The sequence below is a fragment of the Fusarium phalaenopsidis genome, assembly GCF_050370095.1.
Source record: "Fusarium phalaenopsidis strain FUZ10S chromosome Unknown contig_32332, whole genome shotgun sequence".
Lineage (NCBI taxonomy): Eukaryota > Fungi > Ascomycota > Sordariomycetes > Hypocreales > Nectriaceae > Fusarium > Fusarium phalaenopsidis.
Genome location: NW_028145391.1, coordinates 1749569 through 1774837, shown reverse-complemented (window position 1 = coordinate 1774837; position 25269 = coordinate 1749569). Strand labels below are relative to the sequence as shown.

The 25269-nt window shown below is 53.1% G+C and overlaps 9 protein-coding genes and 1 non-coding gene across 10 annotated transcripts; 6 read left to right on the top strand and 4 right to left on the bottom strand.

Annotated features, from left to right (window-relative positions):
* Positions 1-1828: 1828 nt before the first annotated feature.
* Positions 1829-2158, bottom strand: LRP88_13547 (uncharacterized protein; the record flags this gene model as incomplete). The annotated part of the gene is made up of 1 exon (XM_083249908.1): positions 1829-2158. The coding sequence occupies one exon, from the start codon at positions 2156-2158 to the stop codon at positions 1829-1831; it is 330 nt and encodes a 109-aa protein (XP_083094242.1).
* Positions 2159-2573: 415 nt separating this feature from the next.
* Positions 2574-3598, top strand: LRP88_13546 (uncharacterized protein; the record flags this gene model as incomplete). Its single annotated transcript, XM_083249907.1, has 3 exons — positions 2574-2666; positions 2716-2831; positions 2902-3598. The coding sequence occupies 3 exons, from the start codon at positions 2574-2576 to the stop codon at positions 3596-3598; spliced, it is 906 nt and encodes a 301-aa protein (XP_083094241.1).
* Positions 3599-6360: 2762 nt separating this feature from the next.
* LRP88_13545 (uncharacterized protein) lies at positions 6361-10046 on the top strand (the record flags this gene model as incomplete). Its single annotated transcript, XM_083249906.1, has 3 exons — positions 6361-8098; positions 8157-9309; positions 9359-10046. 3 exons carry the CDS (start codon positions 6361-6363, stop codon positions 10044-10046), a joined length of 3579 nt encoding a protein of 1192 aa, XP_083094240.1.
* A 758-nt stretch (positions 10047-10804) lies between these two features.
* On the top strand, positions 10805-12642 carry LRP88_13544 (uncharacterized protein; the record flags this gene model as incomplete). Its single annotated transcript, XM_083249905.1, has 2 exons — positions 10805-11960; positions 12167-12642. 2 exons carry the CDS (start codon positions 10805-10807, stop codon positions 12640-12642), a joined length of 1632 nt encoding a protein of 543 aa, XP_083094239.1.
* A 2304-nt stretch (positions 12643-14946) lies between these two features.
* On the top strand, positions 14947-16748 carry LRP88_13543 (major facilitator superfamily domain-containing protein; the record flags this gene model as incomplete). The annotated part of the gene is made up of 3 exons (XM_083249904.1): positions 14947-15313; positions 15363-15710; positions 15760-16748. The coding sequence occupies 3 exons, from the start codon at positions 14947-14949 to the stop codon at positions 16746-16748; spliced, it is 1704 nt and encodes a 567-aa protein (XP_083094238.1).
* A 240-nt stretch (positions 16749-16988) lies between these two features.
* On the bottom strand, positions 16989-18002 carry LRP88_13542 (uncharacterized protein; the record flags this gene model as incomplete). Its single annotated transcript, XM_083249903.1, has 1 exon — positions 16989-18002. The coding sequence occupies one exon, from the start codon at positions 18000-18002 to the stop codon at positions 16989-16991; it is 1014 nt and encodes a 337-aa protein (XP_083094237.1).
* A 664-nt stretch (positions 18003-18666) lies between these two features.
* Positions 18667-18761, bottom strand: LRP88_13541. The gene has a single exon. It is a non-coding gene; the product is annotated as a tRNA-Ile (tRNA).
* Positions 18762-19031: 270 nt separating this feature from the next.
* On the bottom strand, positions 19032-19655 carry LRP88_13540 (uncharacterized protein; the record flags this gene model as incomplete). The annotated part of the gene is made up of 3 exons (XM_083249902.1): positions 19032-19200; positions 19258-19406; positions 19461-19655. The coding sequence occupies 3 exons, from the start codon at positions 19653-19655 to the stop codon at positions 19032-19034; spliced, it is 513 nt and encodes a 170-aa protein (XP_083094236.1).
* Positions 19656-21479: 1824 nt separating this feature from the next.
* LRP88_13539 (uncharacterized protein) lies at positions 21480-22244 on the top strand (the record flags this gene model as incomplete). Its single annotated transcript, XM_083249901.1, has 1 exon — positions 21480-22244. The coding sequence occupies one exon, from the start codon at positions 21480-21482 to the stop codon at positions 22242-22244; it is 765 nt and encodes a 254-aa protein (XP_083094235.1).
* Positions 22245-23110: 866 nt separating this feature from the next.
* On the top strand, positions 23111-24296 carry LRP88_13538 (bZIP transcription factor; the record flags this gene model as incomplete). The annotated part of the gene is made up of 2 exons (XM_083249900.1): positions 23111-23255; positions 23308-24296. 2 exons carry the CDS (start codon positions 23111-23113, stop codon positions 24294-24296), a joined length of 1134 nt encoding a protein of 377 aa, XP_083094234.1.
* Positions 24297-25269: the final 973 nt, after the last annotated feature.

Here is a 25269-nt window from a genome sequence, read left to right as displayed (position 1 = left end):
CTGCAACGTCACGTTGACGATTGGGGATGATGAAGCGTCACTAACGAAGGGAGAGAAACAGGGTTTACCCGGAGGAAGACGTTTGTAACATTTCTGTGACAAGGTCTGCCTGATTTGTGAACATCGTTGTCTCGATTTGTGAGACGCAGCAGTGACCACACTCTCAATCAGGTGGACCTTGTACACAAGATGCCAAGTAGGAACATTGAAGCATCAACTACGCTTCAGAAGCTGTATTTGCAATGTCCTGTTGAATTGCCCATTATGTTCAGGTCATCCTGAACATGCAACCTGAGATGGTTACTCATGATTGTCCAGAGTTGTTCACTCAAGACAGCGAGCGAGGAGCGCCCAAAATGACCTGGTGTCGTCGTTCCATCACATTGAAGTTGGCGGAGTCTTTGTTGCCATCATCGATCACACGTTTGGCTTAACCAAAAACTCGCCATATTGCCATCCATAGCATCTAAGACCTATAACCATGGGGGGGCAGCCGGGTCGAGGGGGAAAAAAGAAACGCCAGTACAATAAGCCCTTTAGCCAATCCTCTCCTAAGCATAGCTAATAAAGTATAGTAAAGATAGGCAAGAGAGCTCTAAAGCATTGCCTCACTTATGATGTATCCTTTACTAGGTAGTCTATATAAATTTAATCATGTCACTTGAGAGGAGTTAGGTAACCCTCTTGAATGTTCTGGTGTTTTGTTGATGTCTTAACCTACGTGGGTTCAAGGTTCGACACTGAGGCATGGGCATGAGCGTGGGCGTGGGCAAATGTTTTCTTATATCCCTTATTTTGTTTACACGGCCTTGGTTTGGCGGAGTGAATCATCACTCTCCCCACCCAATTGGTGCCAGTACCAGTAAATGGATGTCCTTTCTCTCCCATGTAGTAGATGAATCAGAAATAGGTAGTGTTCGTTCACGAGTGGTATTGTCATGAGTTATTACTGGGACTGTGTGATAAGGCCTTCTTGTTCTACTGAGATGCCCTGAATTCCCACGTCCATCGTTCCCGCTCCAAGTTTCCTCCGCCGCTTTCACATTTCTTCCTCGATTTACGGCTCCACTTCTCGGATGCTGTCTCTCGAACCCTCTTCTGTTGCAACTGGCCTTGCCCAGGGTATGTCTGAGCCTACTGCCACCCAGGCCTTCGGTAAAGCCAATCGATACCTATACAAAGTCCTCACTTTATACCCGCCTTAGACAGGCCTGCGTTCAGCTCTCCCATGCCTGGGGCAGGTAACCTGGAATTCACCCGTTTCAGTGAACTGGAAAGGAGCCATCGCAGCACTAGCAGGAATGGGGACACAAGTTATCTGGAGCCGAATGCCCGGCCTGGCTCGATAACGCAACAAACTTGGACACCACGAGCGAGACCAAGTCCCCGGAGCGTCACCCCCTTGGCAAGACGGCGAGGTTGACCTGGGCAGCCATGATCCTTCCCAAGATCATCTATGGCACCGACACTCTCTTGGCTACCAATCGAGATGGACAGCACGCCAAAAACTCAGCCATGGAGTTAGATTAACTGGATTCGCTGAGCTAACTCTTAGGGAATACTCGTATTTTATATGAAGAGAATCTACCTAAAATAGAAATAGAATTAGTTAATATTCTACTAATCCTCTATAAATTATTTTAGAATTTAATTATAATGAGGACATCCGGCCGACATGATGCTGGGAAGGTGCTCGTGTACCAATGACACGTTAGGCTAAAAGCCTCTGTTGATATTGACGTGTCTCTTCTTAACGGAGTAGAGAATCAGTTGTGAGAACGATGTGTCTCTTTCTGTTCACGCGTCTTATCCTGTCTTGAAACCTCTCTCAAAAAATCTCATCCAACTTATACTCTTCCAAATCGTTCAACCCATCCGAATCAATCTCGTCAGCGATCTGGTTGTCGGGGATGTCGATAGTGACGTCTCGGAGATAGTCCTCGTCTGTGTGGGGCATGGCGAACACTTGGAAGTCTATATGGTCATCTGCAGCGATGAGATCGAACCTACGGCAGTCGATATGGTTTCGACCCTCTTTCAGCACGGGAATCATCGACTTTCGCATGCTTTCCTTCTCGAGGGTGTCCAGCGGGGCAGGCGAATCAGGGTTGATGCCCGCCCGGCACAGAATCTTTGGGCCAAACCAATCCGATGCCATTGTAGTGAGTGAGGCTTTCGATCGATGCGTTGTGATGAGGGAAGTTTGGAGTTGGAGTTGGGGTTGGGGTTGGGTGATATGAAAGCGAAGCTGGTTTGATGCATCAGAGATATAAGGGATAGAAGAGAGGGTCAAGAGATTTAAGAGTGGTAGAGGTAAGCACGAGTTTTTGTTAATAGAGCGGAAACTCTAGTATTACCAAAAGCCAGTACTCTAACTGTCCTCTCTGTGTGCTCTAATTTCATCACTGGTTGCCAGCTGCCAGTAACCGCCAACAACTGCCAATAACTGCCAGGCAGTGATTCAGCATCACCATACTTTGTTTATTATTTTTCGACTCACTTCAGAGAAAACTTGTCCTTCTTTTTCTTTCCACCATCACAACATCATCATCGCCATCCTCGCCACCACCAAGATGGCCGACGAAGCTAGCAACCAAGACGAAGGCTTTGGCATTCCTCTCGCGCCGTACGTTGAGGCTCATCACTTGAACTCACCCGCTAACATCGTACAGTACCATCGCACCAGAGTTTGCGCATGAGTGGCTTGATGTAGAGAACCCAGAGTTGCTCTCAGGCATCGAGACGGTCATGCTATCCCGTTTCAATTACCTCGCTGCACAGATTCATCACCTCATGGGGCAAGTCGAGGACATGCGCATCACGAACTCTCGGTATGTCCTAAGTCTTCCCCCAGGTTGATCCTGATCACCAGCCATATACCCAGTACTGACACATTGCCAGAAACCAGAGCCCCCGTGACAGCAGCTCGTCTGCTGTGGCAAGCACCGATGGCGGAGATGATGCCAGCATCCCCTCCATCCCTGGAGACCGCGTTCAAGAGGTATTCGATGAGCGCAGCACTGGCGAGCTTCAAAGTATTCTCACGGCCCTCCACGACCCGTTCGTCACCGTCAACAAGAAGAAGCTGTACGTTCAGCCAACCGTCAAAGCAAAGACGGATGCTCGCACCTTCATCGAGCATATCACCAAGGTGATCAAGGAGAAGCAGGCTGACCCCGAGGGCCAAGAGGCGGGTGTCGCTGAGCACCACGAAAAGATACTGGGCTATCTTGATGACCTGCCACTTGACCTCAAGGCAGACTGTACATTGAGCTCAACGAAGCAAAGAAGAAGCGGGACAACCCTCAGGCCAATTCTATCGCTACCGGTGACTCCGATCACCAAAGCACTACCTCCTATCAGTCTCGCTCTGAGAGAGCTGGGGGGCCGAGCCGTGCTGGTCCCTCGACCGCCGTCACCCAGCAGACGAACTCCAGCCAGGGCGATGAGCAGCGACGTCGATACCCACCCCGTCAGATCTCCGGATCTAGCCGTGTCAATGGGAACAGTCTCAGTAGTCGCAGCTCTCGATGACCTCGGTCCACCTTCACCCCTCCAAGCAGAGTACCCGCTTCGTGACTGTGGATTCTGGGGATGACGGCGGTGATGGTGCTCAGAGTTGGGGTTGGAATGGATGGAGGATGTCACCCGGAGTGAAGTACGCAGCTAGACAAATGGCCCCATGTATTTTTTGGTAACAACGAGAGGGTCGAGAGGCTGGTCTCCATAGATAAGTGCTAGCAAAGTATCATTTCTCTATGGAATACTTTCATTGAATTACCTCCCTACCATTGTAGAGTTGCCCGTGACTATGGGCCTCTATCCCAGGCCATTGATTATCTCGCAAGCCGCTTGGTTCCCTCCTCTATTGGTCTTATTGCGTGTCTACTCTAACGACTAACACTCTCCTATAAAAAGGCACATGTGCCTTAAGGGCATCCGAGAGCCTGTTGGTCATCACGACAAAGATACTGGCCAAGGGGAAGCAATGAGCATATCTTACTCTGTCATAACTGAGGGACTCGTACCCGGGTGAAGCCATCAATGTCACTCTAACGCTGAAGGCATGCCGGGTTCTCTCCCTCAAACATGTCTGGTGTGTAGAAAGATGATTGAATCCATCCACCCAAGTGGGAGCCATTGGCTCACACACCCGCTCTTGACAATCCTCGCCAAGCATGAAGGGCTGTTTGGCATCTCATCAAAGGTACGTGAGCCCTCGACATGATGGAATCATTTCTTTACAAAGATTTTCATGCCAAACATTGACCTGAGCCACATCAATAGTACAGATAAATGCCATCATGACTCCAAACAAACCTACTCCAACGCCTTCACCTGGTGCCCTGTTGCGGGTCGGATTCAATAGGATGAGCCTATAGAGAGTTTGGAGCCATTACGGAACGGTATCGCGCAGACGGGAATAAGAGAAAGAATCCTTGACCCAGGATCTTACTAACACCCAACGGCATCACCGAATATTGAGCGTCCAAGACACTTTGGCTAGACATCCATTGGAAGCGCTAGTGAAGTGAAACCTCCTCTCATGGCTCTGGAGCAACGATTTTGGCTTGGTAGGCAGCATGTGTTAGAAAAATACAACTTGGAGCTTTCTATACTTCAAGCGCGAGAGACGTGACCTATCTTGCTGTGTAAGTCTGACCTGTACATAGTTGATTGAAGCTGGCCATGCTTCTCCTCGGATCTAACCTTGATCTCGCTAACTCGGATCTCGCCGCGTAGTAAGCGGAACCCAGGAACCAGGCTGCGGCACTTGCGGCGCCTGCGGCATGATCGCTTGGCTGTCAGTCCGGTCCGGCCATTCAAGTTGTCGGGAGTGCAGCTGTACACGTGCCGGACCGACAACGGCGCATCAACCGTCCACTTGGGCTCTGTACCCCAGAACCTTGGGCGCAGAACGGGGAAACAAGCAAAAGAGAGAGCGGTCCAGAGTTCCTCCCGTGTATGCACACCATTACCATGTCGGTCATCGTCAAATACCCCGGGCTTAATGTCCAAAAGACCGGGTGTCTGCCTGCATCGCGAACTCCGGAGTAGGTGGGGGCACGGCCAGGAGGTACGTACCCGTAGGCCGATGCGCCGCAACAGGTTCGCATGACGCCACTCCTTCTTTCCCCAACTGAACTGAACTGGCCGACCCCAAGAACACGGTATCGACCACCACCCCGGATTTCAGCTGGACCTCCAATGTATCCATATCAATCACAACACACAAGACCTGATTACCAATCTGTAAGACGGTCAGATGCGGCGCCGCCTAAGTCAAGAAGGAAGGCCGTTGCTAGAGGGATCAGCGGCCCGGCTAATGCATGCTAGCCAAGGACGCGGGTGTCGGTGGCTGCGTCTAAACTCTGACCGACCGACAGAGGCCTTCTTTTTCTCCGACAGTCGCTCTCTAGAAAGTTCCAGCGCATTCGCAACTTTCAATACGACGGGATGGATCGAATGCGAGGAAACGCGGGATGGCAGCCAAGCCAGGCAGGGGAAGGCAGGGGACGCTTCAACCCCATCGGTGGACACAATTGGCTTTATGGGGAACCATGCGGTATTGATTCCAGCTGGTCTTGAATTCGAGATTGTGCATCTCCGTTAATCCTCTTCCAAGAGTCACCCCCGATTGATGGTGGACCGGTCTCGGGCTTAAGGCTTTGCTGAACTGACTCTTGGACGTGGGCCGCGCCTTGCGAACAACGAGAAGCGGAGCCCCGGATGCGCCCCGCCCGGCCTGGCACGGTAGGCAAGACACTGTGAAGTCGAGTCCATGATTGGGCAGTCTGAAGATTCTTCACCGACAGGTCGGTCAACTTGACTGGGACTGGCGGCCAGCTGAGCGTACGAGTCCGGAAGACCGAGATGCCACAGTGCCTCCAACACGGTCACTCTGCGGCATGGGTGCGTGGGTCCTTTGTCGAAAAAGATCCCTGTCTGTCAATTGAAGGGCGCACGACTTGACATTCTGGCACGAGACTCCAGCTGGTTGGTGTGGCTGGCCGATAATCTGCGCTGCAGTGGGTGCTTCGCGGCTGATGGTGACTCCATGGTCAACGACGACGCATCGAACAGACCGTTACTTGTGGCTTGTTGGATCCTTCACTTTGAACAAAACTGAGAGTCGATCCTCGATTCTCGGGCTCCATTCTCTCCTCTTTATTCTCGTCCAGACTCATCGACGACTCAAGTCAGAGTGGGACAGGGCGGCCTATCAATCTGACTTGACTTGGCTGACGGTTGTCATCTTCACGCCTTTCACATTACACAACCATCCCATCCATGAGAGACATACGCGCGCCTTTCACTTGACTTCTATCTCTCCACATCGGTCCCTGAACCGTGCCCAGCATGGCTACCATTGACGAGATGGATCAGTTTGTCAACTGGGACAGGGCCGACGACACTGTTGGTCAGCCCTTCCAGGAGGACGCCCTTGCGGGTCTGACAACCGGTCCCGATGGCGACAACATTGACCTCGTCTTGGCCAATGTCAATGAGGATGACTTTAGCTTCTGCGCCCTTCAGCACTTCTCCGACAACAACTTTCCCTTGCCGGACCTCACGACTGAGCAAGTGATGGACTTTACCACCACTGCTGACAACCTCGCCCATCAGTTCCAGTGGATCATGCCCGACTCGCCGTGTGCCAACTGCGCCGTCGGCGGTTTCTCTTGCAAGAAGATCCAAGAGGGTCAGTATAAGGGTTACTGCACGACCTGTGTAGCTCTGAGGGTGGACTGCAGCTTTGGTGTCACGGCCGAGCCTCTGAACCCTACGACCACGGCCCCCTTTGGCATCAACCCTTGGATGTCATCTGAACCCAACCCGCCCAACACGGTCCTAGAGGATGCTCAAGATGACTCTTGCCAGTCCTCTCGTAATGCCTCAGTCACAGATCTGACAAACTTGACCGACACATTCAACAAAGCGGCGCCTCCTCCCAAAATTGGAGCTCGATTCTCTCGAGAGTCTGTTCGTATCCTCAAGAACTGGCTCTCGACTCACAACCGTCATCCCTATCCCAGTGACGAGGAGAAAGAGATGCTCCAGCGCCAGACTGGCTTGAACAAGACACAGATCACTAATTGGCTTGCCAATGCTCGCCGACGTGGCAAGGTCCAGGCCCCTCGCTCAACCTCACCACACTACACCAGCTCCTGGTCAGGCCCAATTGACATTCCTCAACGCCGAGGAACCCCTGCTCTCGAAGCCATGAACCCCCTACAGCGATGGGAGCACTCGCCCCCAGAAAACGAACCGGCGTCTGTCACTGCCATTGCCAGAGCCGTCACTGCATCATCCTCTGGCATGTCATCAGGCCTCAACAGTCCTTTCAGCTTCCACTACACCGACGATGGCTCGAGCAGATCCCTCTGCAACCAGTCCTCTGCCAGCAGTTTGGGAACTTCTCATTCGAGCAATGGATCGCTCGGATCGGCATATTCTCATGGGTCGCGCAACTCATGGGGCTCCTTTGGTTCAGCCCCTTTCAACTCTCGAGGCCGCCGCCGCCGTCGCAGAAGGGCCTCGACAAAGCCGGGCAAAGAGCCGAGCAAGACGAGCTTGTCTGCACCTCTCAAGACCTTCCAGTGTACATTCTGTACGGAAACATTCAGAACTAAGCACGACTGGCAGCGCCATGAAAAATCGCTGCATCTGTCCCTTGAGCGATGGGTCTGCTCCCCTCATGGGCCCCGAGCTGTCAACCCTGACACCGGTATGCTCTCTTGCGTCTTCTGTGGCGAGGCCAACCCCGACGACGCGCACATCGAAAGCCACAATCACTCGGCCTGCCAAGAGCGTAGCCCAGAGGAGAGGACTTTCTACCGAAAGGACCATCTTAACCAGCACCTGCGTCTGGTTCACAACATCAAATTTCAGGACTGGTCGATGAAGTCGTGGAAGGTTGCAACGCCTGAAATCCGGTCCCGGTGTGGTTTCTGCGGTATCATTATGGATACTTGGACAATCCGTGTCGATCATCTGGCGGAGCATTTCAAGACTGGTTATTCCATGGCTGACTGGAAGGGTGACTGGGGTTTCGATAACCCTGTACTCGAGATGGTCGAGAACTCTATGCCTCCATGTATGAGACCTCTGCAGTATCCTGTAGACAAGCTGCCAACGTCTAACTTTTGAAATAGATCTGATTCATTATGAACGCACCTCCCCGTTGCCATACGTAGCGAACCAGTCCCCGCCAGAGTCACCTCGCAACGCCTACGAACTGATCAAACTGGAGATGGCCTTCTTCATGCGGAACTATGAGGACCAGCACGGACGACTTCCCAACGACGAGGAGATGATGGTGGAAGGATGTCGTATTATTTTCGCCAGCGAATTGTTGTCTCTTCAAGGTATCGCCACGCGCCCTTCCTGGCTTCGTGACCTTATCATGAGCTCCGACTCGCACCAGCAAAAGGCCAGATTCGGTCCTCTGCGAGGAGCGGCTGAAAACAGACTGGCTACGCTGAAAATTAACGGCAAGGACAACTTGTTCGAGGAGTGCCCTATGGAGGTGCAACTTCATGAGTTTGTCAAGACAAAGAGGTTACTGGGCCTGACCGCTATGGATGATGAGCTCCAGGAGGAGGCTTGTCGCATTGTTGGTCGCGTCGAAGAGGTATCAACTCATCCCTCAGACGCCATTGCCAACTGGCTGTTGCGCCTGGCCGTGTCGTCTACTCACTGGCTCGCCTCTTTCCGCCGACGAGCACACTTGCCACGAAGCGAGGATGTTAAGGATCACATTTGCCGATCGACTGATCCCTTGTCTATCGACTCGACCATCCACAGTTATACTCGGCTGGAGCGAGAGCTAGGAGACTATCTCAAACTGCAGCGATCGATGGGGTCGGAACCCACCGATGAGGATCTCCAACGACAGGCTCGTATCATTATATACGAATTCGACGACGGCTGGAACCAGACGGCTGCCGATAACATGTCATGGCTCGAGAGCTTCAAAGCCCGACACCCTCCGACAACAGAGAGCTCGCCGGCTTTCTCACTCCAACCCAGCACCACGTCGACCTTGGGCGGCACCACGGCGACCAACGCCACGACGACATCGCCTGACTGCCCAGTTCTCCAAGGCTGCAATAGCCCCTTTAACGTGTGCAACTTGGGGACTTCCCAGCCTGGACCGTACTTCCTCAATGACGCCAACTGCTACCGACGGTTGGCAAAGGAGCTAGGAAGATGGGTGGGAGCCACCATGTCATCGAACAACCCAAACCAGCATGTGCCGACCGACGCCGAGCTCCAGCATCAGGCGCGCTGGATTCTATATGATGAGTGAGTTTGCCAAATGAGGTTCTGAAATGATAAACTAACAAAGCTCTAGTGATGATCCGTGGAACCAGACTGCTGCAGACAATGCCGAGTGGCTGCAGAGGTTTAAGCGTGACGTTGGGATCCTTAAGACGGATGGACCTGGTCTCCCTGTGAGCGACGGCTGGGCTCTCGAGCAAGGTGGTTTTGGATTTGCGCCACCATATGCCTGTCCTAAGGCCTCACTCGAGCTGTTCCCGGCCAACGCCCAGGTCCCAATGGGACAGGGTGCCAAGTCCCTCCCCGCGGCCGTTGCCAACAGCTATCTCGAGAACCTGACGTCACAGGCGGCGCGTCCGGCTATGGTTTTCTGCTCCCGAGAGCTGGAGCGTGGCCTGGTCGACTACGTGGAGGACCATGTGGCCTGCACGGGACGTATGCCCTCTGATGACATGATCAAGGCGCGAGGACGACAGATCCTTGGCGCAAACACGACGCCCGCTGAGGACGGAGACTTAATGGAGAAGTTCAAGGCCATGGTGGCCAAGAAGGCTCCCCACGCGCTGCCTGCACAAGAAGCTGAGGCGGCAGCCCCCGAAATGCCCAACAACATGGGCGTGGACATCTCGAACGCGGACCTGGACAACATCTTGCAAGATATGAACTTTGAATTTGATCCTCAAGACTTTGGAGGAGTTACGATGGAAGGCCTGCAAGACGCGGGTGGTGTTAGTCTGAACATGACGGGCTTTAACAACTAGGGACCGCTGTTCACGATTGAGGAGGCGTATTGACGGAAATGAGCGTTGGATGAGAGACGAAAAAGCAAGAAGAATTTGCGAGAATTTTCAACACGATGCATATGGCATGGCATGCAGTACACGATAATTTTAGAGGTGGATATATCAGGGAACTCAACGGATGGCTTGGTTCATGGGCGGTGCTATTCACATTTACATGGATGGATTGTATGTATACTCATTTTGACGGAAAACCCTCCCTCAAGCAAAACAAGATACCAAAACTCGAAAAAGTTACCAATAATAGCAACACGTTCATCGGCGGTAGGCGACAAGTTGAATTAAATTGTCTCTGGGTCTTGAACAGATGCGTCAATAACTGAGACCCTTGTTTGTTCGCATGCGGACGAGATTGGCCCTGACGTGCCTGGCACGATGGGGCGTGCCTTCCGAAGACGGGCATTCGCTCGTGAGGCTGCCTGTGGCTTGTTCCCCCCGTTCCGCCGACCTACACATGGCAGGAGCAACCCATTGGTATTACTCTGGAGGGAAAGAATGCGATGCAACTCAGTCTCTTTGGTCTTATCATCAGCACACGACGCGTCAATTTCGACTGTCAATGCGGCTGCTCTGGATTTTGCAGAGGTTTCTCTGTGAGATTCAATCAACGTGGTTTTCATTCAGGCGAGACAGGACCTGCGACGAGAAGCCTAGCGAGGCAATTGGCCGTGTCGTGATAGCCTGGGGCCCTCAGAGCGTCGATCGCAACCTCTATCGCAATGCCCACGTATCTATGCCACGGATTTCGATGGCATCGCCGGGCCATCCGCATTTACGTCATCCTCAACGATCTCGAGGATGCCGCCTCAAATTGGATTATTGGACCTGCGACTTCTTCATCCATCGTCTCTCAGTTCTACACCTCATACGACTTTCTCCCTGAGGTTGCACCGCCACAGCAGGAGGCCAGCGTCAGCATCAAGGCCAAGAAGGATAATGAACACCTTGATGATGACCTCTCGCTCCCACCATCTCGTGTGCCACCTGAGCATGATGGCGTTCTCATGCACTCATGGTCTGCCGTCAAATTGCTGGAGGAGTTTGACCCCGAGGAGACCATGACGCCGTGCAGGCCGTACGCTTATGTTGCGGATTATGTGGTACGGGTCGACTTGAGCGTGGACGTAGCGGGCGAAATGGCCAAGTACTACGAGAAGATGGCAGGTGAAGATGGGTGGATTGTGAAGTTGAGAGATGAGTTGCAGAAGGGGGAGCCGGTGAGATGGTATGTCGTTGTTTGTGGGGATGAGGTCAGGGACTTTCCGGGATGGAGTGATGATGAAGAAAGCGAACAAGATTCAACATCTGAGTATGGTGTCGAAGGAGAGGATACTCTTACAGTGCTGGATGATATTCCAGAGGAACAAGAAGGGCGCTCGACACCGAGACCTCCCGAACAGGAGTGGCTAGACATCCGCCAACCTATCCAACCCAGCGAGCCCCTTCCACAGAGGTTATCAACTTCAACAACATCATCGTCACAGTGGTCACAAGAAGATGCAGCCGCGCCGCCGAGACTAACGCCGGATCTCGAAATACCACTCCTTCGAACCTTTGATAGTGTCTCATCACGGTATTCAACATCGACGGCGTCGGGACTCTACCACGATGGAGACCGCTTGCTGCTGGAGCCTGAAGAGTTCGTGATGGCACAGTCACCTGCGCGGACTCCTTTGCGGGAGGAGGCACCAGACATTGTCATGCCTATCAGAGCCGAGGAGCTCAACCCATCTCTATCAGCGTGGTCGACTACACCGAGCCCCCAGCATACTGAGCTGCCAGACTCAGGCTCACATCCATACGCAGAGATTATGCCATCTCGGTCACCTTCGCCAATGTCTCCGGCTACTGTGAGACAAGAAAAGACAGGTCGAGGTCCGGCTGAGGTATATGAACCTGAGAAGACCCAGCCTCATCAAACGCCATCCCCGATGACACAAAGCTCGCCATGGCAACAGTTATTGGAATCGAGATTACAACACTCTGATGATGGTTCATCTTCTGGAAGGTCTTCGCCAACCGCACCGCAGAAAGGGGGGTCAGAATCGTTACACGATCCCCGAGACTTTCAATCTTCTCAGACGCCTTCACCTACATCACCAAACCCTCCACGGCCAGGGGTGATCAGACCGTTGAATACTGCCCAAGATACTCGGTTGTCTCTAACACCCTCACCAACTTCACCGAATCCTCCAATGTCAAATGCTACGAGGTCATTGCACGATCCTCCAGAGATCCAATCCTCTCTGATACCTGCACCACTTTCGCCGAAACCTTTACAGCCAGGGCTGAAAAGCTCATTGATCAACCTCAAACATCCCCAGTCATCTCGAACGCCCTCGCCAACGTCACCAACCTCGCTCGACTCGCCGCAGCCAAGTGTGACAAGGCCATTAATCAACCCTCAAGCTCTTCACCCATCTCAAACCCCATCGCCGACTTCGCCGAACCCGCCAACAAGGCCGTTGATAAACGCTCAAGATCTCCAGCCATCACGGACACCCTCACCAACTTCGCCAACATCATTAGGGGCTTCACAAACAAGATCCCTTATTAATCCCCAAGACCTTCGGTCATCTGAAACTCCCTCCCCAACTTCCCCTAGCCCTTTAAAGCCAGTGATATCAAGGTCACCTATCAACCCCCAAGACCTCCGGTCTTCTCAAACACCCTCACCAACCTCGCCTAGCCCTCTGCCACCGGGCATAACAAGATCATTAGTCAAACCCCAAGAACCTCAGCCATCACGAACACCATCACCGACCTCGCGGAATCTCCCAACAGGATCATTAATAAATCCCCATAACCTTCAACCATCACGAACCCCTTCACCAACTTCACGGGGCCCTCCACAGCTAGAAATTACCAGGTCATTGATCAACCCTCAGGATCTTCGACCCTCTCAGACGCCCTCTCCGACTTCACCGAATCCTGTTCAGCCAGTGCCAGTAAGACCATTGGTTAACCGTCAAGATTTACGAGCTTCTCAGACACCCTCGCCGTCTTCACCAGAACCTCTGCAGCCAGTGTCAACAAAGTCACACATTGATCCTCATTATCTTCGAGCTTCTCAAACACCTTCGCCGACTTCGCCGAGCCCTCTTCCGCCAGGGCCAAGATCACCAGAGAGACCCCAAAACACCAGGTATTCTGAGACGCCCTCGCCAACTTCACCAAACCCCCCACAGCAAGGGGTAGCGCGAGGATTAAATCCTGCAGACATTCAACCTTCTCAAACACCTTCGCCAACGTCGCCCTATCCTCCCCAAGCATCGAGACAGCCCCTAGATTATTTTCAAAATCAACATTCTCGAACGCCATCTCCGCCATCTCCAGATCTCTCACATGGTCTCCTAGGGTCATCCTTTCACAGTGCTCTACAAGCTCAACCACAAACACCATTATCAACCTCGCCGAACCCAGCTGCTGGGCAGGGGTTGCTAGGCTCAGCATTGTCCAGGCCTGGGGAGGTAGTTCCGTCTCGAACCCCATCACCGATGTTGATGAACCCCTCAAGACAAGATCTGCCGACTCCTGATATATCACGAATGCCTGGAGCCTTGCCGCTTTCGCCGTCGACACCAATACCAGACCCATTTGAAATGGCCGAGATACACGGGGCGCAGGAAAGAGACACTGTGTCTGGACCTTCGTCACGCCTCACAACACCAACATTGGTTCAAAAGGAGACACCAGATCCGCACACAGTGGACCATTCAACTGAGCCGTTGCTGCGATCACCATCACCAGCATCGCCAGTTCGTAGACCACAAGAGACATCCATACCTGATATGCCGCCACCGCCTGAGCCAGTAGAGGTCATCCGGGTTCCTCCGCCTACACCACCAAAAGCACGATCTGTTCAGGAGGAGGAGATAGGAACAATGTCAAGGTCAGAGCGAGGAGAGCCGTCTGGGGCGGGGGCGACTATCAGAGCGCCGCCGCCAGCACGAATGGCGTTCCAGGCCGAGACGTCGAGTTTCGTGGATGAGCTAGAGAATGAGGAGACTGTTTGGGAACCCAGACCGTCTCCTGCGTCCAACCATGGCTGGGATAGGGGCCCTCAACGCACGCCACTTGGGAATGGAGAGGGTAGAGCGCCACCAGTGCCACCACCACCAACGCAGTATGGGACTCGACAAGTGAGCGTTTCTACACAACATACGGAGGTTCACAAGCCTAAGGGCGAGCAACAACCTCGTCAGGCGCGCCGAAGACATTCAGTAGCTGATGGACTGAAAAGATTGTTTCGGAAAGGGCACAATCAAAGTGGAAGTCATTGAACAAGAAGCGGGCAAGTGAGGGAAAGTCATCTCAGTAGTATTTAGCTGAGCGAGTTGGGGGTTGTTTTAATATGTACTGTAACTCAAAAAGCGTGGGTAGCGATTGTGGGAAAGGGGTCAATGTTTGGAAAACAAGCAGATAATTGCACATCATGTCTTCTTTTTTGGAAAACAATCATGATCTTGAGCAAGCTGGCAACATCAATTGACAAAAACACCCAAGGATAATTATCCTAAATAAAGCCTATCTGTTATCTGTCCATCGATTTTAATTTAGTAACGGTTCAGTTGTCGATGGGCCTCTAATAAGGGGTCCCGCGTCACGTGTAACTAAGACATGTCGCGACGTCGTTCAAAGAACAAGCTTCCTCCAACCACAACGCAGTAGATCCCAATCCCCATTCAACCCCCTTCACGCCAGGCGAGGATGCATCCTCCATGAACCGAATTGGACGGCGCGCACCCTCAGTCCTCGCCTGATCTGATCTTTCGCTGCCTCCTCGAAACTTTCCACCTCGGCCGTCCGACGACCTAGATCCCCCCTTTGACACACACCCCGAACCTCCGTCCATTTCGACATGACCCACCCCGAACCCGGCCGGGCCGCCGAGTCCTTTGCCCAGACGAGTGCCGAGTTTACCCTCGACGATAGCGACGATGAGGACCTCCGGTCTGCCGTTGGCGGGAGCGAGACGTATGAGCTGCGCGAGAGGGACGATAGACGCCGTGTAGGCGGCGGCGCCAGCGCGATATGGGATGCCGACGCGGACGCGGATGCCGATGATCCTCTCGTGGGCGGCAGCCGGCGGGCCTTGAGCCCCGGCTCCGTCGCGAGTTTCCAGCTATACACTCCCGACGAGGATCGCGCGGTGCGGCGCAAGTTTGACCGCCGGCTGGTCCTCTTTGTTACGCTGCTCTTCATGCTGAGCTTCCTCGACCGGTCGAGTATGCATCTCTCCCCCTTATGTATGCTACATACTTACAATCGCTATAGATATCGGCAACGCTCGCATAGCGGGCATGGACGAGGACCTCCAGTCCGACCCCCCGCGCGACGACTGGTACGAGTGGGCGCTGACGGCATTCTATATCTCGTACATTGCCTTTGAGTGGATGTCGCTCCTGTGGAAGCTCATCCCCGCCCACATCTTTGTGTCCATGGTGGTGCTGACCTGGGGCCTCACGGCGTCCCTGCAGGCCGTCGCCACGTCGTACCCGGTGCTCATCGCCCTGAGGGTGATGCTGGGCATCGGCGAGGCGGGCTTCACTGGCATTCCTTTCTATCTTAGTTTCTTCTTTAGGCGGGATGAACTGGCTTTCCGGACCGCCATCTTTATATCTGGTATGTCGTCCTCAGTGAATAACAGATGAGAGACTTACAGGACCTATAGCTGCTCCTCTGGCAACGAGCTTCGCATCAACCCTCGCCTGGGTCATCGTCAAGTTCGCCCAGCTAAGCCCCATAGCCCCCTGGCGTCTCCTCTTCATCGTCGAGGGTTTCCCTTCAGTGCTCGCCGCCGTCGCCGCCTGGAACATCATCCCTGATTCTCCCCAGGCGGCGCCGTACCTAACCAAGCGAGAGAAGAAGGTCGCCCGTCTCCGTCTCCGCAACGAGAAACCCGCGGCGGCGACAGAGGCAACCTCCAAGCCGACATCCGGCCTCCGGGCCCGCGATGTGCTCGCCGTGTTCAGTGACCCAGTCGCCTGGATCACCAGCGCCATGTTCTTTCTCACAAATATGGCCTACTCTTCCCTTCCAGTCTTTCTCCCCAAGATCCTCACCGAGATGGGCCACGATACCCTCACCTCACAGGCCCTCAGCGCACCCCCTTACCTGGCTGCCTTTGTCATTGTCCTCTTCACCGCGCACATGTCGGACCGCTTGCGAGCCCGTACAGTGCCCCTCATCTTCCATGCTCTCGCCTCCGCGAGCGGTTACGCCGTCCTCGCGCTGGCCAAACCCCTAAACCTACCAGCCTTTCTTCGGTACATGGCTGTCTATCCTGCCGCCATTGGCTTCTTCAACGTCGTCACCCTCATCATCGCTTGGAGTATTAACAACCAGTCCAGCGAGAGTCGTCAGGGTGGTGGATTTGCTCTTCTCCAGCTCATCGGCCAGTGTGGTCCGCTCGTGGGCACCCGTCTTTATCCAGACCGAGATGCTCCCTTCTACGCCCCTGGTATGAGCACCTGCGCGGTTGCCATGTTGACAGTCGCGATGTTAGCCTTTGTTCTTCGTTTCTACCTGAGATACCAGAACCGTAAGTTCGACAAGGCCGAAGAGGAAAGACGGGGCAACGGGGATGAGGTTGAGGAAGAAGGTCTGGTTGGCCCTGGACGACGAAAAACAACAGCAGTTGCGTTCAGGTACATGTTGTGAGATGATATTGCCAATGTCAGGACTTCTATTCTCACATGGCTAAGATTATATATACGAGCCAGCGTTATTTAACCGCACGCTGCAGATAACAACCGTAATGGTAATGGTACAGAAATAAAGGACCTATATTAACTAGGCTACGTCGATATGTGTATCTTGTTGATACCTTTAATACTTGGATAATCCACTCTGAAACCTCTATCATATGCCGAAAAGGCCATGTTCCCCTTGTTCCTTCAATCATTTCCCAAATCGCATCCATGAAGGAGCTTGATACTTGTTTACACCAACTTTCCACCACTCCTCGTGTCCATGTCGACTTCGCTCCATTGAAAACGAGGCAAATCCCTTTTCGGGTTTGCCCTTGATGGCATCTCCTGGCTTGAGTCTGCGACGCAGTGCCTTCCATGCAGAGTACTGCTTCCTCTGCTTCACGTGTCGGCGCTTGATATTGTTGCAAGCTCGACCGAATTTACGGGAGCTGCTGCGGTAGGCGCTTGAAGCGAGCCTCTTGACTTGACGACGTGTTCGCTTGACGCCTCTCGTCAAACTCCGAAGGGAAATTCCGGAAGCGCTGCGCTTGATCACTCTAGGCCCTGCCTGAGGAGGTTGCACTGAGGGTTTCGGGCTGCCTTGGTAGAGCTTTTCAGCAGCGCCGTCAAGTTGAGTGTTAGCGGTTACACGCTTGAGCGGAGATGTGTCATGAGCGAGAATAGTCTGGCTTGACGAGTTTTTGCTGTTTTGGCATTCACCGCTGTTTCGTTCTGTCGTGTCATCTGGAACCAAATCTTCTGTGCTCGACATTAACTCGTATTTATGATACGAGGTGACGGGACGGTGCCATTCTAACATAGCTGCAGCAGCGTCTGCAGCAGCTTGATAGGCAGTGGTAGCCGTTGGGCCACCAGAAGAACTGGATGAACGAAGGTTGGATAGGCGATCGTTTGCACGACTGTACTGCGACAGATCTCCCAGACAGGACTTGGTGTTTCCGAGATCCGAGACTGGCGACTGCATGCGGGAAGGATTCAGGGGTTGTTCTGTGTATGACGAAGATGTGCTTCGTACGTGTTCAAACTTGCGATCAAAAGACGATGAATCGGACCTTACGAGCTTGAGATTGTCGTTTACCAGTCGGAGAAGACTGGCCTGGTCGGCGAGCAACTCTGCCGGTGGCAACATAGGAGGCTTGTCTGCTAGTATCTCCCGGGGTTGCACATCCTCTTGAAGGCACCCGCGAGGATGCAGGGGCATCATGGCATTGTGTTGGAGACAACCGTCTGACTTGACTCTTGTCTTTGAACCGACAGACACTGATGGCAACAAGGGCTTTGGCGTATCATCCTGCTAGGATGCTGCAGGCCTGGTGTTTTCTGAGTTGTCCGGTGGCCTCTGGAAGATGGAGGGTCGCTTCCGTGCCACGGTGTGGTTGAGCTTGGCCTTGGAGTAGGTCTGACTGCCACAGGAGTCATTCCTGATCCCCGCCGGGCGAGGGTAAGGGTGGGAGCGGATGGGGAGTGTAAAGGTTTGAAACATGACGAAGTTGATGATGCCGTCTGTGATAATTCAATGTGACGATGCCGGTGAGTGCGTTGGAAGACGCAGTGTAAGATGAAATGGCGGCTTGCAGAAGGGAAAGAAAAGGAAGAGGCTCAGTAGATGAAGCACAGAAGATAACAAACAAGAGTTGACAGGAGAGGAAGGGACACCTGCCAAAGACAGACGGAGAGCAACTGCCTGAGGGCGGGGCGTGGAAGGAGGAGATCCAACTGGTACCTAAAAAGGAAAGCAGGTCTTGTCCTCTCCTGCTTATCGTTCCAAATCGCCATCTCAGTCCTCAACACCAAAAGAATTATCACGACACAACAACCAGCGTCAGAAACTGGCAAAAAAAGAGGAATTGGAGGGCATTGGGAGATGCTCCCGCCAGGGCTTGAACCTGAGACCTTCGCATTACCATTTACTCGGTATGAAGTATTAGTACGACGCTCTAACCAACTGAGCTACGGAAGCCATCCAATTCGTTGGACACCGAGGCGTCTATTTGGTGATATACGGAAAATGCGGGATGGTGGGGTATGGAGTGGGCCATATCCACAACACCAAGCGGGGGATCATGATGAGCTTGGATTAAAACATGAATGATAACGTATGACGATTAATTACCTATGGATGCATTAAGTAAAAGTGTAGGGTGTATTAGTTCCTCCTATTGTGTATCCCATGCCTGGTCGTCTCTCATGAATTACCTCCTCTTCTTCTCTTTGACAGCTTCTTGGTCGTCTACTGTGGGTTACGGTTGCAATTCGTGCACTCGGCGCATGTAAAGTGCGTCGTCTCATAACCAAGTTTGCCTTCGCCATCGGGGCTCTCCCTTTGGAAGAGGTCGGGCCAGCCGAACTGAGTCTCTGGCCAGGCAAAGAACTCGATCGGGTAACATCGGTCCTGGGCGCTGAGTCTGCAACCTTGTTAATTATCAACAACGACATGCGAATAGAGGGTCACGTACGTTGCCATTCGACAGATGGTACCCGACTCGACAAAGACGGATCCAACATGGCCTGCGAGCTCTGGTCCCAGCTCGGAGCATGTGTACTCGAGCTCGGGGTAGTAGACGAAGCAGGGAGGTCCCCAGTTTTCCTCACGGCAAAAGTAGACCTGAACCGCTGTTAGCGATGCGAGTCAACACAGTGTTTGTTGAGTGAATCCTACCATTCCAGGGTGCCTGTGCTCTGGATCATTCTCCTCGGGCGTAGTGCCCAGTCGAGACTTGATCACCTCAGGGTCAATGGGCTCGTATTTGGCTGCGCTCCGGGCGCTGAGGGGAGCAGACCACATGTCGACTGAGGCCGCGAGGCATTGCGAGGCAAAGAGCGACAGGGCCGCCAAGGTGAATGCTGATTTCATGATGAAGGTTGTGATGGATGAAGCGAAAGAATAAAAACAAGAATATTTATAAAAGATCAGGTTATAATCTTGAGATGATTTCTTTCTTGCGAGATTGCCGAGATTCAACGGCAGCCAATACGCCACGGGTCGAGCCTACTTATACCAGAAGTTTGTTTGTCTTAGCTCTCCCTTCCATGGGGCTTGGGGAGCGATGCGCAGGATGACGCGGAAAGCCTCGTGATTGCCCATGGCCTAATGCGATGCTACTGCACCCCGAACCCACTCGCCTCGCCTAGTCCAAGGGTCGCTTCAACTCTGACCGATGGGAAGCCGTCATGGTGATGCTGTCAATCCCGTGTTGGGTGAGAATCACCCGCTCCCCCTCCAGCCAGCCTCGGAACTGCGGTCATCCCGTGATTCGGCTCGTCGGGCGGAGATCCAAGGAATGTCGTCGACTCGCATATGGTTTACATCATTGGTAGGAAAGGGCTTCAAAACTGGACCTCGAGAAAGCTCTGGCTGGGGCTGGACTTGTCAGCTCAGTGACCGAAGAGCTCAAGGTTTGACTGGTCGCAAACTGGCTGATCGGCTGTTGACTGATCGGCCGGCCGCAGCGTTGCTAAACTTGGATACACACAATCAACAACGGTCTTACCAGCATATCCTGTGCGACTCTCGTGTCTGCTGCTCAACCGCCTGCCTGGGCCAGATTTTGTTGCTCCGGCCACCGGCCTGTTGAGTAGCAGCCTTTGCGTCGGACTCCCACGTCGCGCATTGCATCACGGGATGAGTCTGCCCGCTCGCAAAACATCGTGGTTTGCCAGAGCTGCGTTTTCTCATGAGGACATATGCAAATGCAGACGCCTTTTGCAACCAACACGGCGTGAGGCCTTGCTGGATCGCCCAACCTCGCATGGTTGATCGTCCCAACCTGACGTAGGCATCGAAGCAGCATGACGGTCTTTTGGGTTTTACATGCTGACTTACTTTGACGTCGATTTTTCCCCAACCCCCGGGCGCTGATCATGAGTGAGCTTCCCTTGAATAATTCTCCGAGCCCCGTCCAGTTGCCGATGGCTGGCCAGAGACACCCGGGGCTGGTGCCGGAGCTCGGCGGCGGAGACCCACTGGTCGATTGCCTAAATAGGAAATGCTCTCACAGCCAAGATGGCTCTCCGGCACTCACGGGAGCGACCTCGTGACGGGAAGCATATACGGACAATTTAGAGTCTAGATTTGAGTAGGGAATCCCGGTGATACTAGTATAGTGCGTGTCACGCTTAACGCAACTACTAACTGATCTCTGCAACAACCAAGTAACCCTGCAACCATGTCTTGGCAATTTGTAACAAGGAGGACCTGATTGTCTTTGGACTTTGCCATAACTGCTGCCATGTCTGTTTAGAGTCACTACTTGAAAGTGGATTGAAAATTTTGAAAACTAAGCTATCGCTAGGTAGTAAAATAACCATAATTCTCCCGCACGTCCATCATAGCTTGGCAAATCAACAACCCGTGTTGGTTGGCTCTACTCCATACTGTTGGACGGGTAAACTGTTGATGAAACGTAACTAATCTGCCCCGTATCTCTCTTCAACCAAGCATTGCACTCACTTCCAATCCACATAATTTACTAGCGATTTAACCCCAGCAATCAAATACGGCGCAGCAGCAAAAACCCCGGGGTCAAGCACGCGCTCCGAACCACAAAAGGTCGAGACCATCTCGTCGGCTTATTGATTAAAAGGTCTCCCGTCGGCTGCACGACATGCCTTGATGCAGCTTCCCGTACATACATAATCCAGCAAGCAAAGAATCCCGATCTGGAAAGATATCGCCGTCATGGCCGCCATCACCTCACTGCCCAGGTCGGAGTGGCCTTCCACCTCGCTGCGCGCGATGTTTCTGTACGACACCGACCACCCAGTATCCCTCGAGGCCTCAGTCGTGGCCGCTGATAGGAGCCACTCGACGTACATCGTCACCTGCCCGTCGACATGCGAGACATCCGACTTTCCAGAGCAAACCATCACGCATATCGGGGGATCTTCATGGCTGGGCGAGCGAACTTGGGATGGTACGACCACGCGCTGGGGTTGCAGGTTCGGCAACGGGGGCAGAGACATTCTCACGGATCAGTACGGATGGTGCAGCGCAGTCACGGCGGCTAAGGGCGAGGCCACCGAGTTCCCAAAGTCGGCGGCAGTGAACACGTGCTACGTCTCTATTCGTTCGGTCCCGGCAATCATCACGGCGGGCATGGACAAGATATACAAGGACGCCGGGTATTATGACCTAGGGTTTGACGCAGACGATTGGGTCTCGGGGTACCCTTTGGAGCTGTCGTCTAAGGGTTGCCTGACGACGGCGACAACGACTGCAGAAGAATCAAAGTCCACGGCGGAGGCGTCTAAGGAGGGGGATGAGTCCAAGACGGCTCGCGAGACTGGGTCAGCGGCGGAGGCTACGACGACTGGAGAAGCAGAGGCGGATAACACTGCAGCATCATCAACTCCGACAGAGACGGCAAACAAGTCACCAAAGATGTCGGTTAATAAGCTGGTCATTATGGGCTCTTTGTTGCTGGGAGCATGGGCTTGTGCCTAAGCCTCCAACTCCTCCCACGACCATTCACATATTTCCGCGCCATGCAGTTCGCTTCCCTTCAGATAATAATTCACTTCAGAGCTCCAGTTTATTGTGTTTGCCAAGACTCATTTCTTTTCCAGCTGCCCTATCGGCTACATATCCCGTTGCTCAGGCATTATGCTTCAGCGTTATGCCAGCGAGAGCTCTGCTTCCAACGACGCATACAAAGAGAGCGGCTCGCCCTTGACAATTTCTGCAATAACAAAACTCCTTGAAACTCTTTTGAACAGAAAAATGGATCATTTTGAACCGTGAGCTTGAAGGTATCTATCTATTCATCCTCCCTTGGCGTGATTGTGCATGTAGATCGAGCTGACAATACGCTTGACAGAATCATGAGGCGATACCTATTGGATTACTAAAGAATAAACGACCTTCGATACTTACTACCTATCCACGATGTCTAGCAGAGATCTTTGTTGTGGGAAGAAGCCACAACAAGTTGACGCCACGAGCGGCTGACAAGTCTTGGGACGGAGCAACATTGTGGGAGCCTTACACAGTACGACCCGCACAGCCCGCTTGGCGCTCGAGACCATGGAGTAGATCGAAAATACCCGGCCGCCACGTCTTACGCCTGCTGTTTCTAGGTGTCCACTATCCGTTATGCTTTTACAGTGCGCAGGCTAGGCTATTCTTACGCGTAATGCTGGGTGGAGATGGGCCAAAGTCGCCCATCATAGTTGAAAAGCAACAACGTTTCTCTACTACAGCACATCGCGAAAGACAGAGCTCGCAATCTTTTGCTCTTTCATGCTCATAATTCGATTCAAAGATTTTCGAGGACGTCACAGAGATCTTTTGAGTGAAATCAACCTAGAATCATGGAGACAGGCGCTTCTTCAACAAACCGTCCGCGAACACGACAAAGGGCGTATAAGAAGCCACCACCACTCGAAGTACCTCACATCGACGATGATGCCGCGGAAAGGAAACGCGTGCTGAATGTGCTAGCACAGCGCAGGTACCGTACGTTTGCTGAGCACAGTTGGATGGTCTTTGTCTCTGATAAGAGTCATAGGTGAAAGAAAACGCCTGAATCGTCTCAAGGCCAACTCTGTCGAGAATGCAGAGCCGCAGTCACACAACACTCAGGCAACCGAGACCACCACAGATGAGGTTATTGAAATGCCGGCCGTGCCAAGCAGTACACGAGGCACGATCCCGAGTGCCATCATCACCGTCCCGGTCACGGCTCAGGGCTCCGATATCATGGCCGGCCTGGATCTCAGCCTCCCACCGTGGGATCCCCTTGCCGATGTAACGCTTACATCCGTACTGCCGGACACGGGTGCTCTCCCGGACTTTTTGGTGGATGACAACACTGGCGGTGAGACGGTGACGCAGCCACAGCCAGAACTATCGATGGGCTTCACCGGATCCGAAAGTTTCCCGTCTGTCTTTGATACGTCCTCCTCGCTCGGTGCTGCTTCTTCATCCTCTTCTTCGCCAGACTGGAACTTTCCTGACAGCTATCACCTCCCTATCCTCGAGCTCACCCTCCTCAAGGCAGTAGTCCGTATTGCGGACCGCCTCAACTGCAAGACGGGCCTCTGGAGCCTTGAATGCATCTCGCCCTTCAACACAGGCACCGCAACACCATCAGACCAACTTCCTGCAACATGGAGACCGACGCCGTCACAGCTCATGATACCTCACCATCCCATGTTTGACCTGCTGCCGTGGCCGGGCGTGCGGGAGCGCGCCATCACCATCTTGTCGCTGCCGGACGAGCTGCGGCCGCCCAGCGCGCAGGGTCCGCTGGCCATGGTGAACTTTGCGTATGACATCGAGGACAGCGCTGAAGGCGTGCGCATTTACGGCGAGGATCCGTATGACGCATCCAACTGGGAGCTAGGGCAGGTGGCCTTTGAGCGGTGGTGGTTCCTCTTTGATAATAACATCATCGAGACGAGTAATCGGTGGCGGAGGCTGAGAGGAGCGCCCCCGTTGTTGATGAAGAGTGCCAGCCCAAGCCCAAGTGCTGAAGCATCGTCGTATACAAGTTGAGTGCTACGGTTGGGAAAAGCGAGGTTGGCGTTTGGGTAATTGTGCCACTATGGTTAGTGGTATGGCAGACGGGATTTATGAATGTTGCATACTTATCTGAACATAACTGCTTGACGCAATGCTATATCAAAGACAATCCAACTCTATGACATGGAATGATAATCGAATTAGGGCCCCCGGCATCATCAAGCTGCGCCTTGGGATCGATAGGTATCCAACCTGTATGGTGAAGCTGAGGTGAGCTCACCGAGTCAAGTCTTGCAGCTCCGAGCATCCTTGGAGCAAGGTATCTGCCAGTTCGGTGTAACAACAGGGCTGACCACAATACATGTTTCCTCGTGGCCAGAGCTGGCCCTGGCTTCAATGCTAGCCGAACTGAACATTGTGAATGGCCAGAAGTCAGCTGTACCTGAGTGGCATCATCGGTGGCACGAGATCATGAGAGCTGAAAGAGACTTTGGCCAGTCTAATAAATCGTGGAATGTTAAGCATTATCACATGAAGATGCTCAGATTCATTCCCAACAGATCCTTCAATATTGTTAGGACGAATTGTCTCAAACCCAGCCGTTAAAACACGTGGGAGGAACCTTGGACGGCTCCGGCACGGCACCTAGGGTGAGAAAATAGACGGAGTGGACGGATACCCGCCGGTCGATCGACCGTAGCTTTAGGTAGCTTTCGGAGCTCGGATTGCGGGACTTTTGGCGGTGAAGAGGATACAGTCAGATTCTGCCAGTAGCAATCATGATGAAGGAGGGGTCAAAAGGGTCCTCGATCGTTGGTTGGCGCAGGGTATGCAGGGGACTTTGGGGGTAACAACCAAGAGAGAGAAGAAATGGGAGGGAGACGAGATCATCGACAGGGCTGCCTATGGTTCAGGTTGCATGGCGGGGTGGGATGTTTTGAACTGCTGGTCCATACAGAGAAGCAGAGGTGGAGAGTTCTCTGCAGCTTGCTTGTTCTTTGATGGC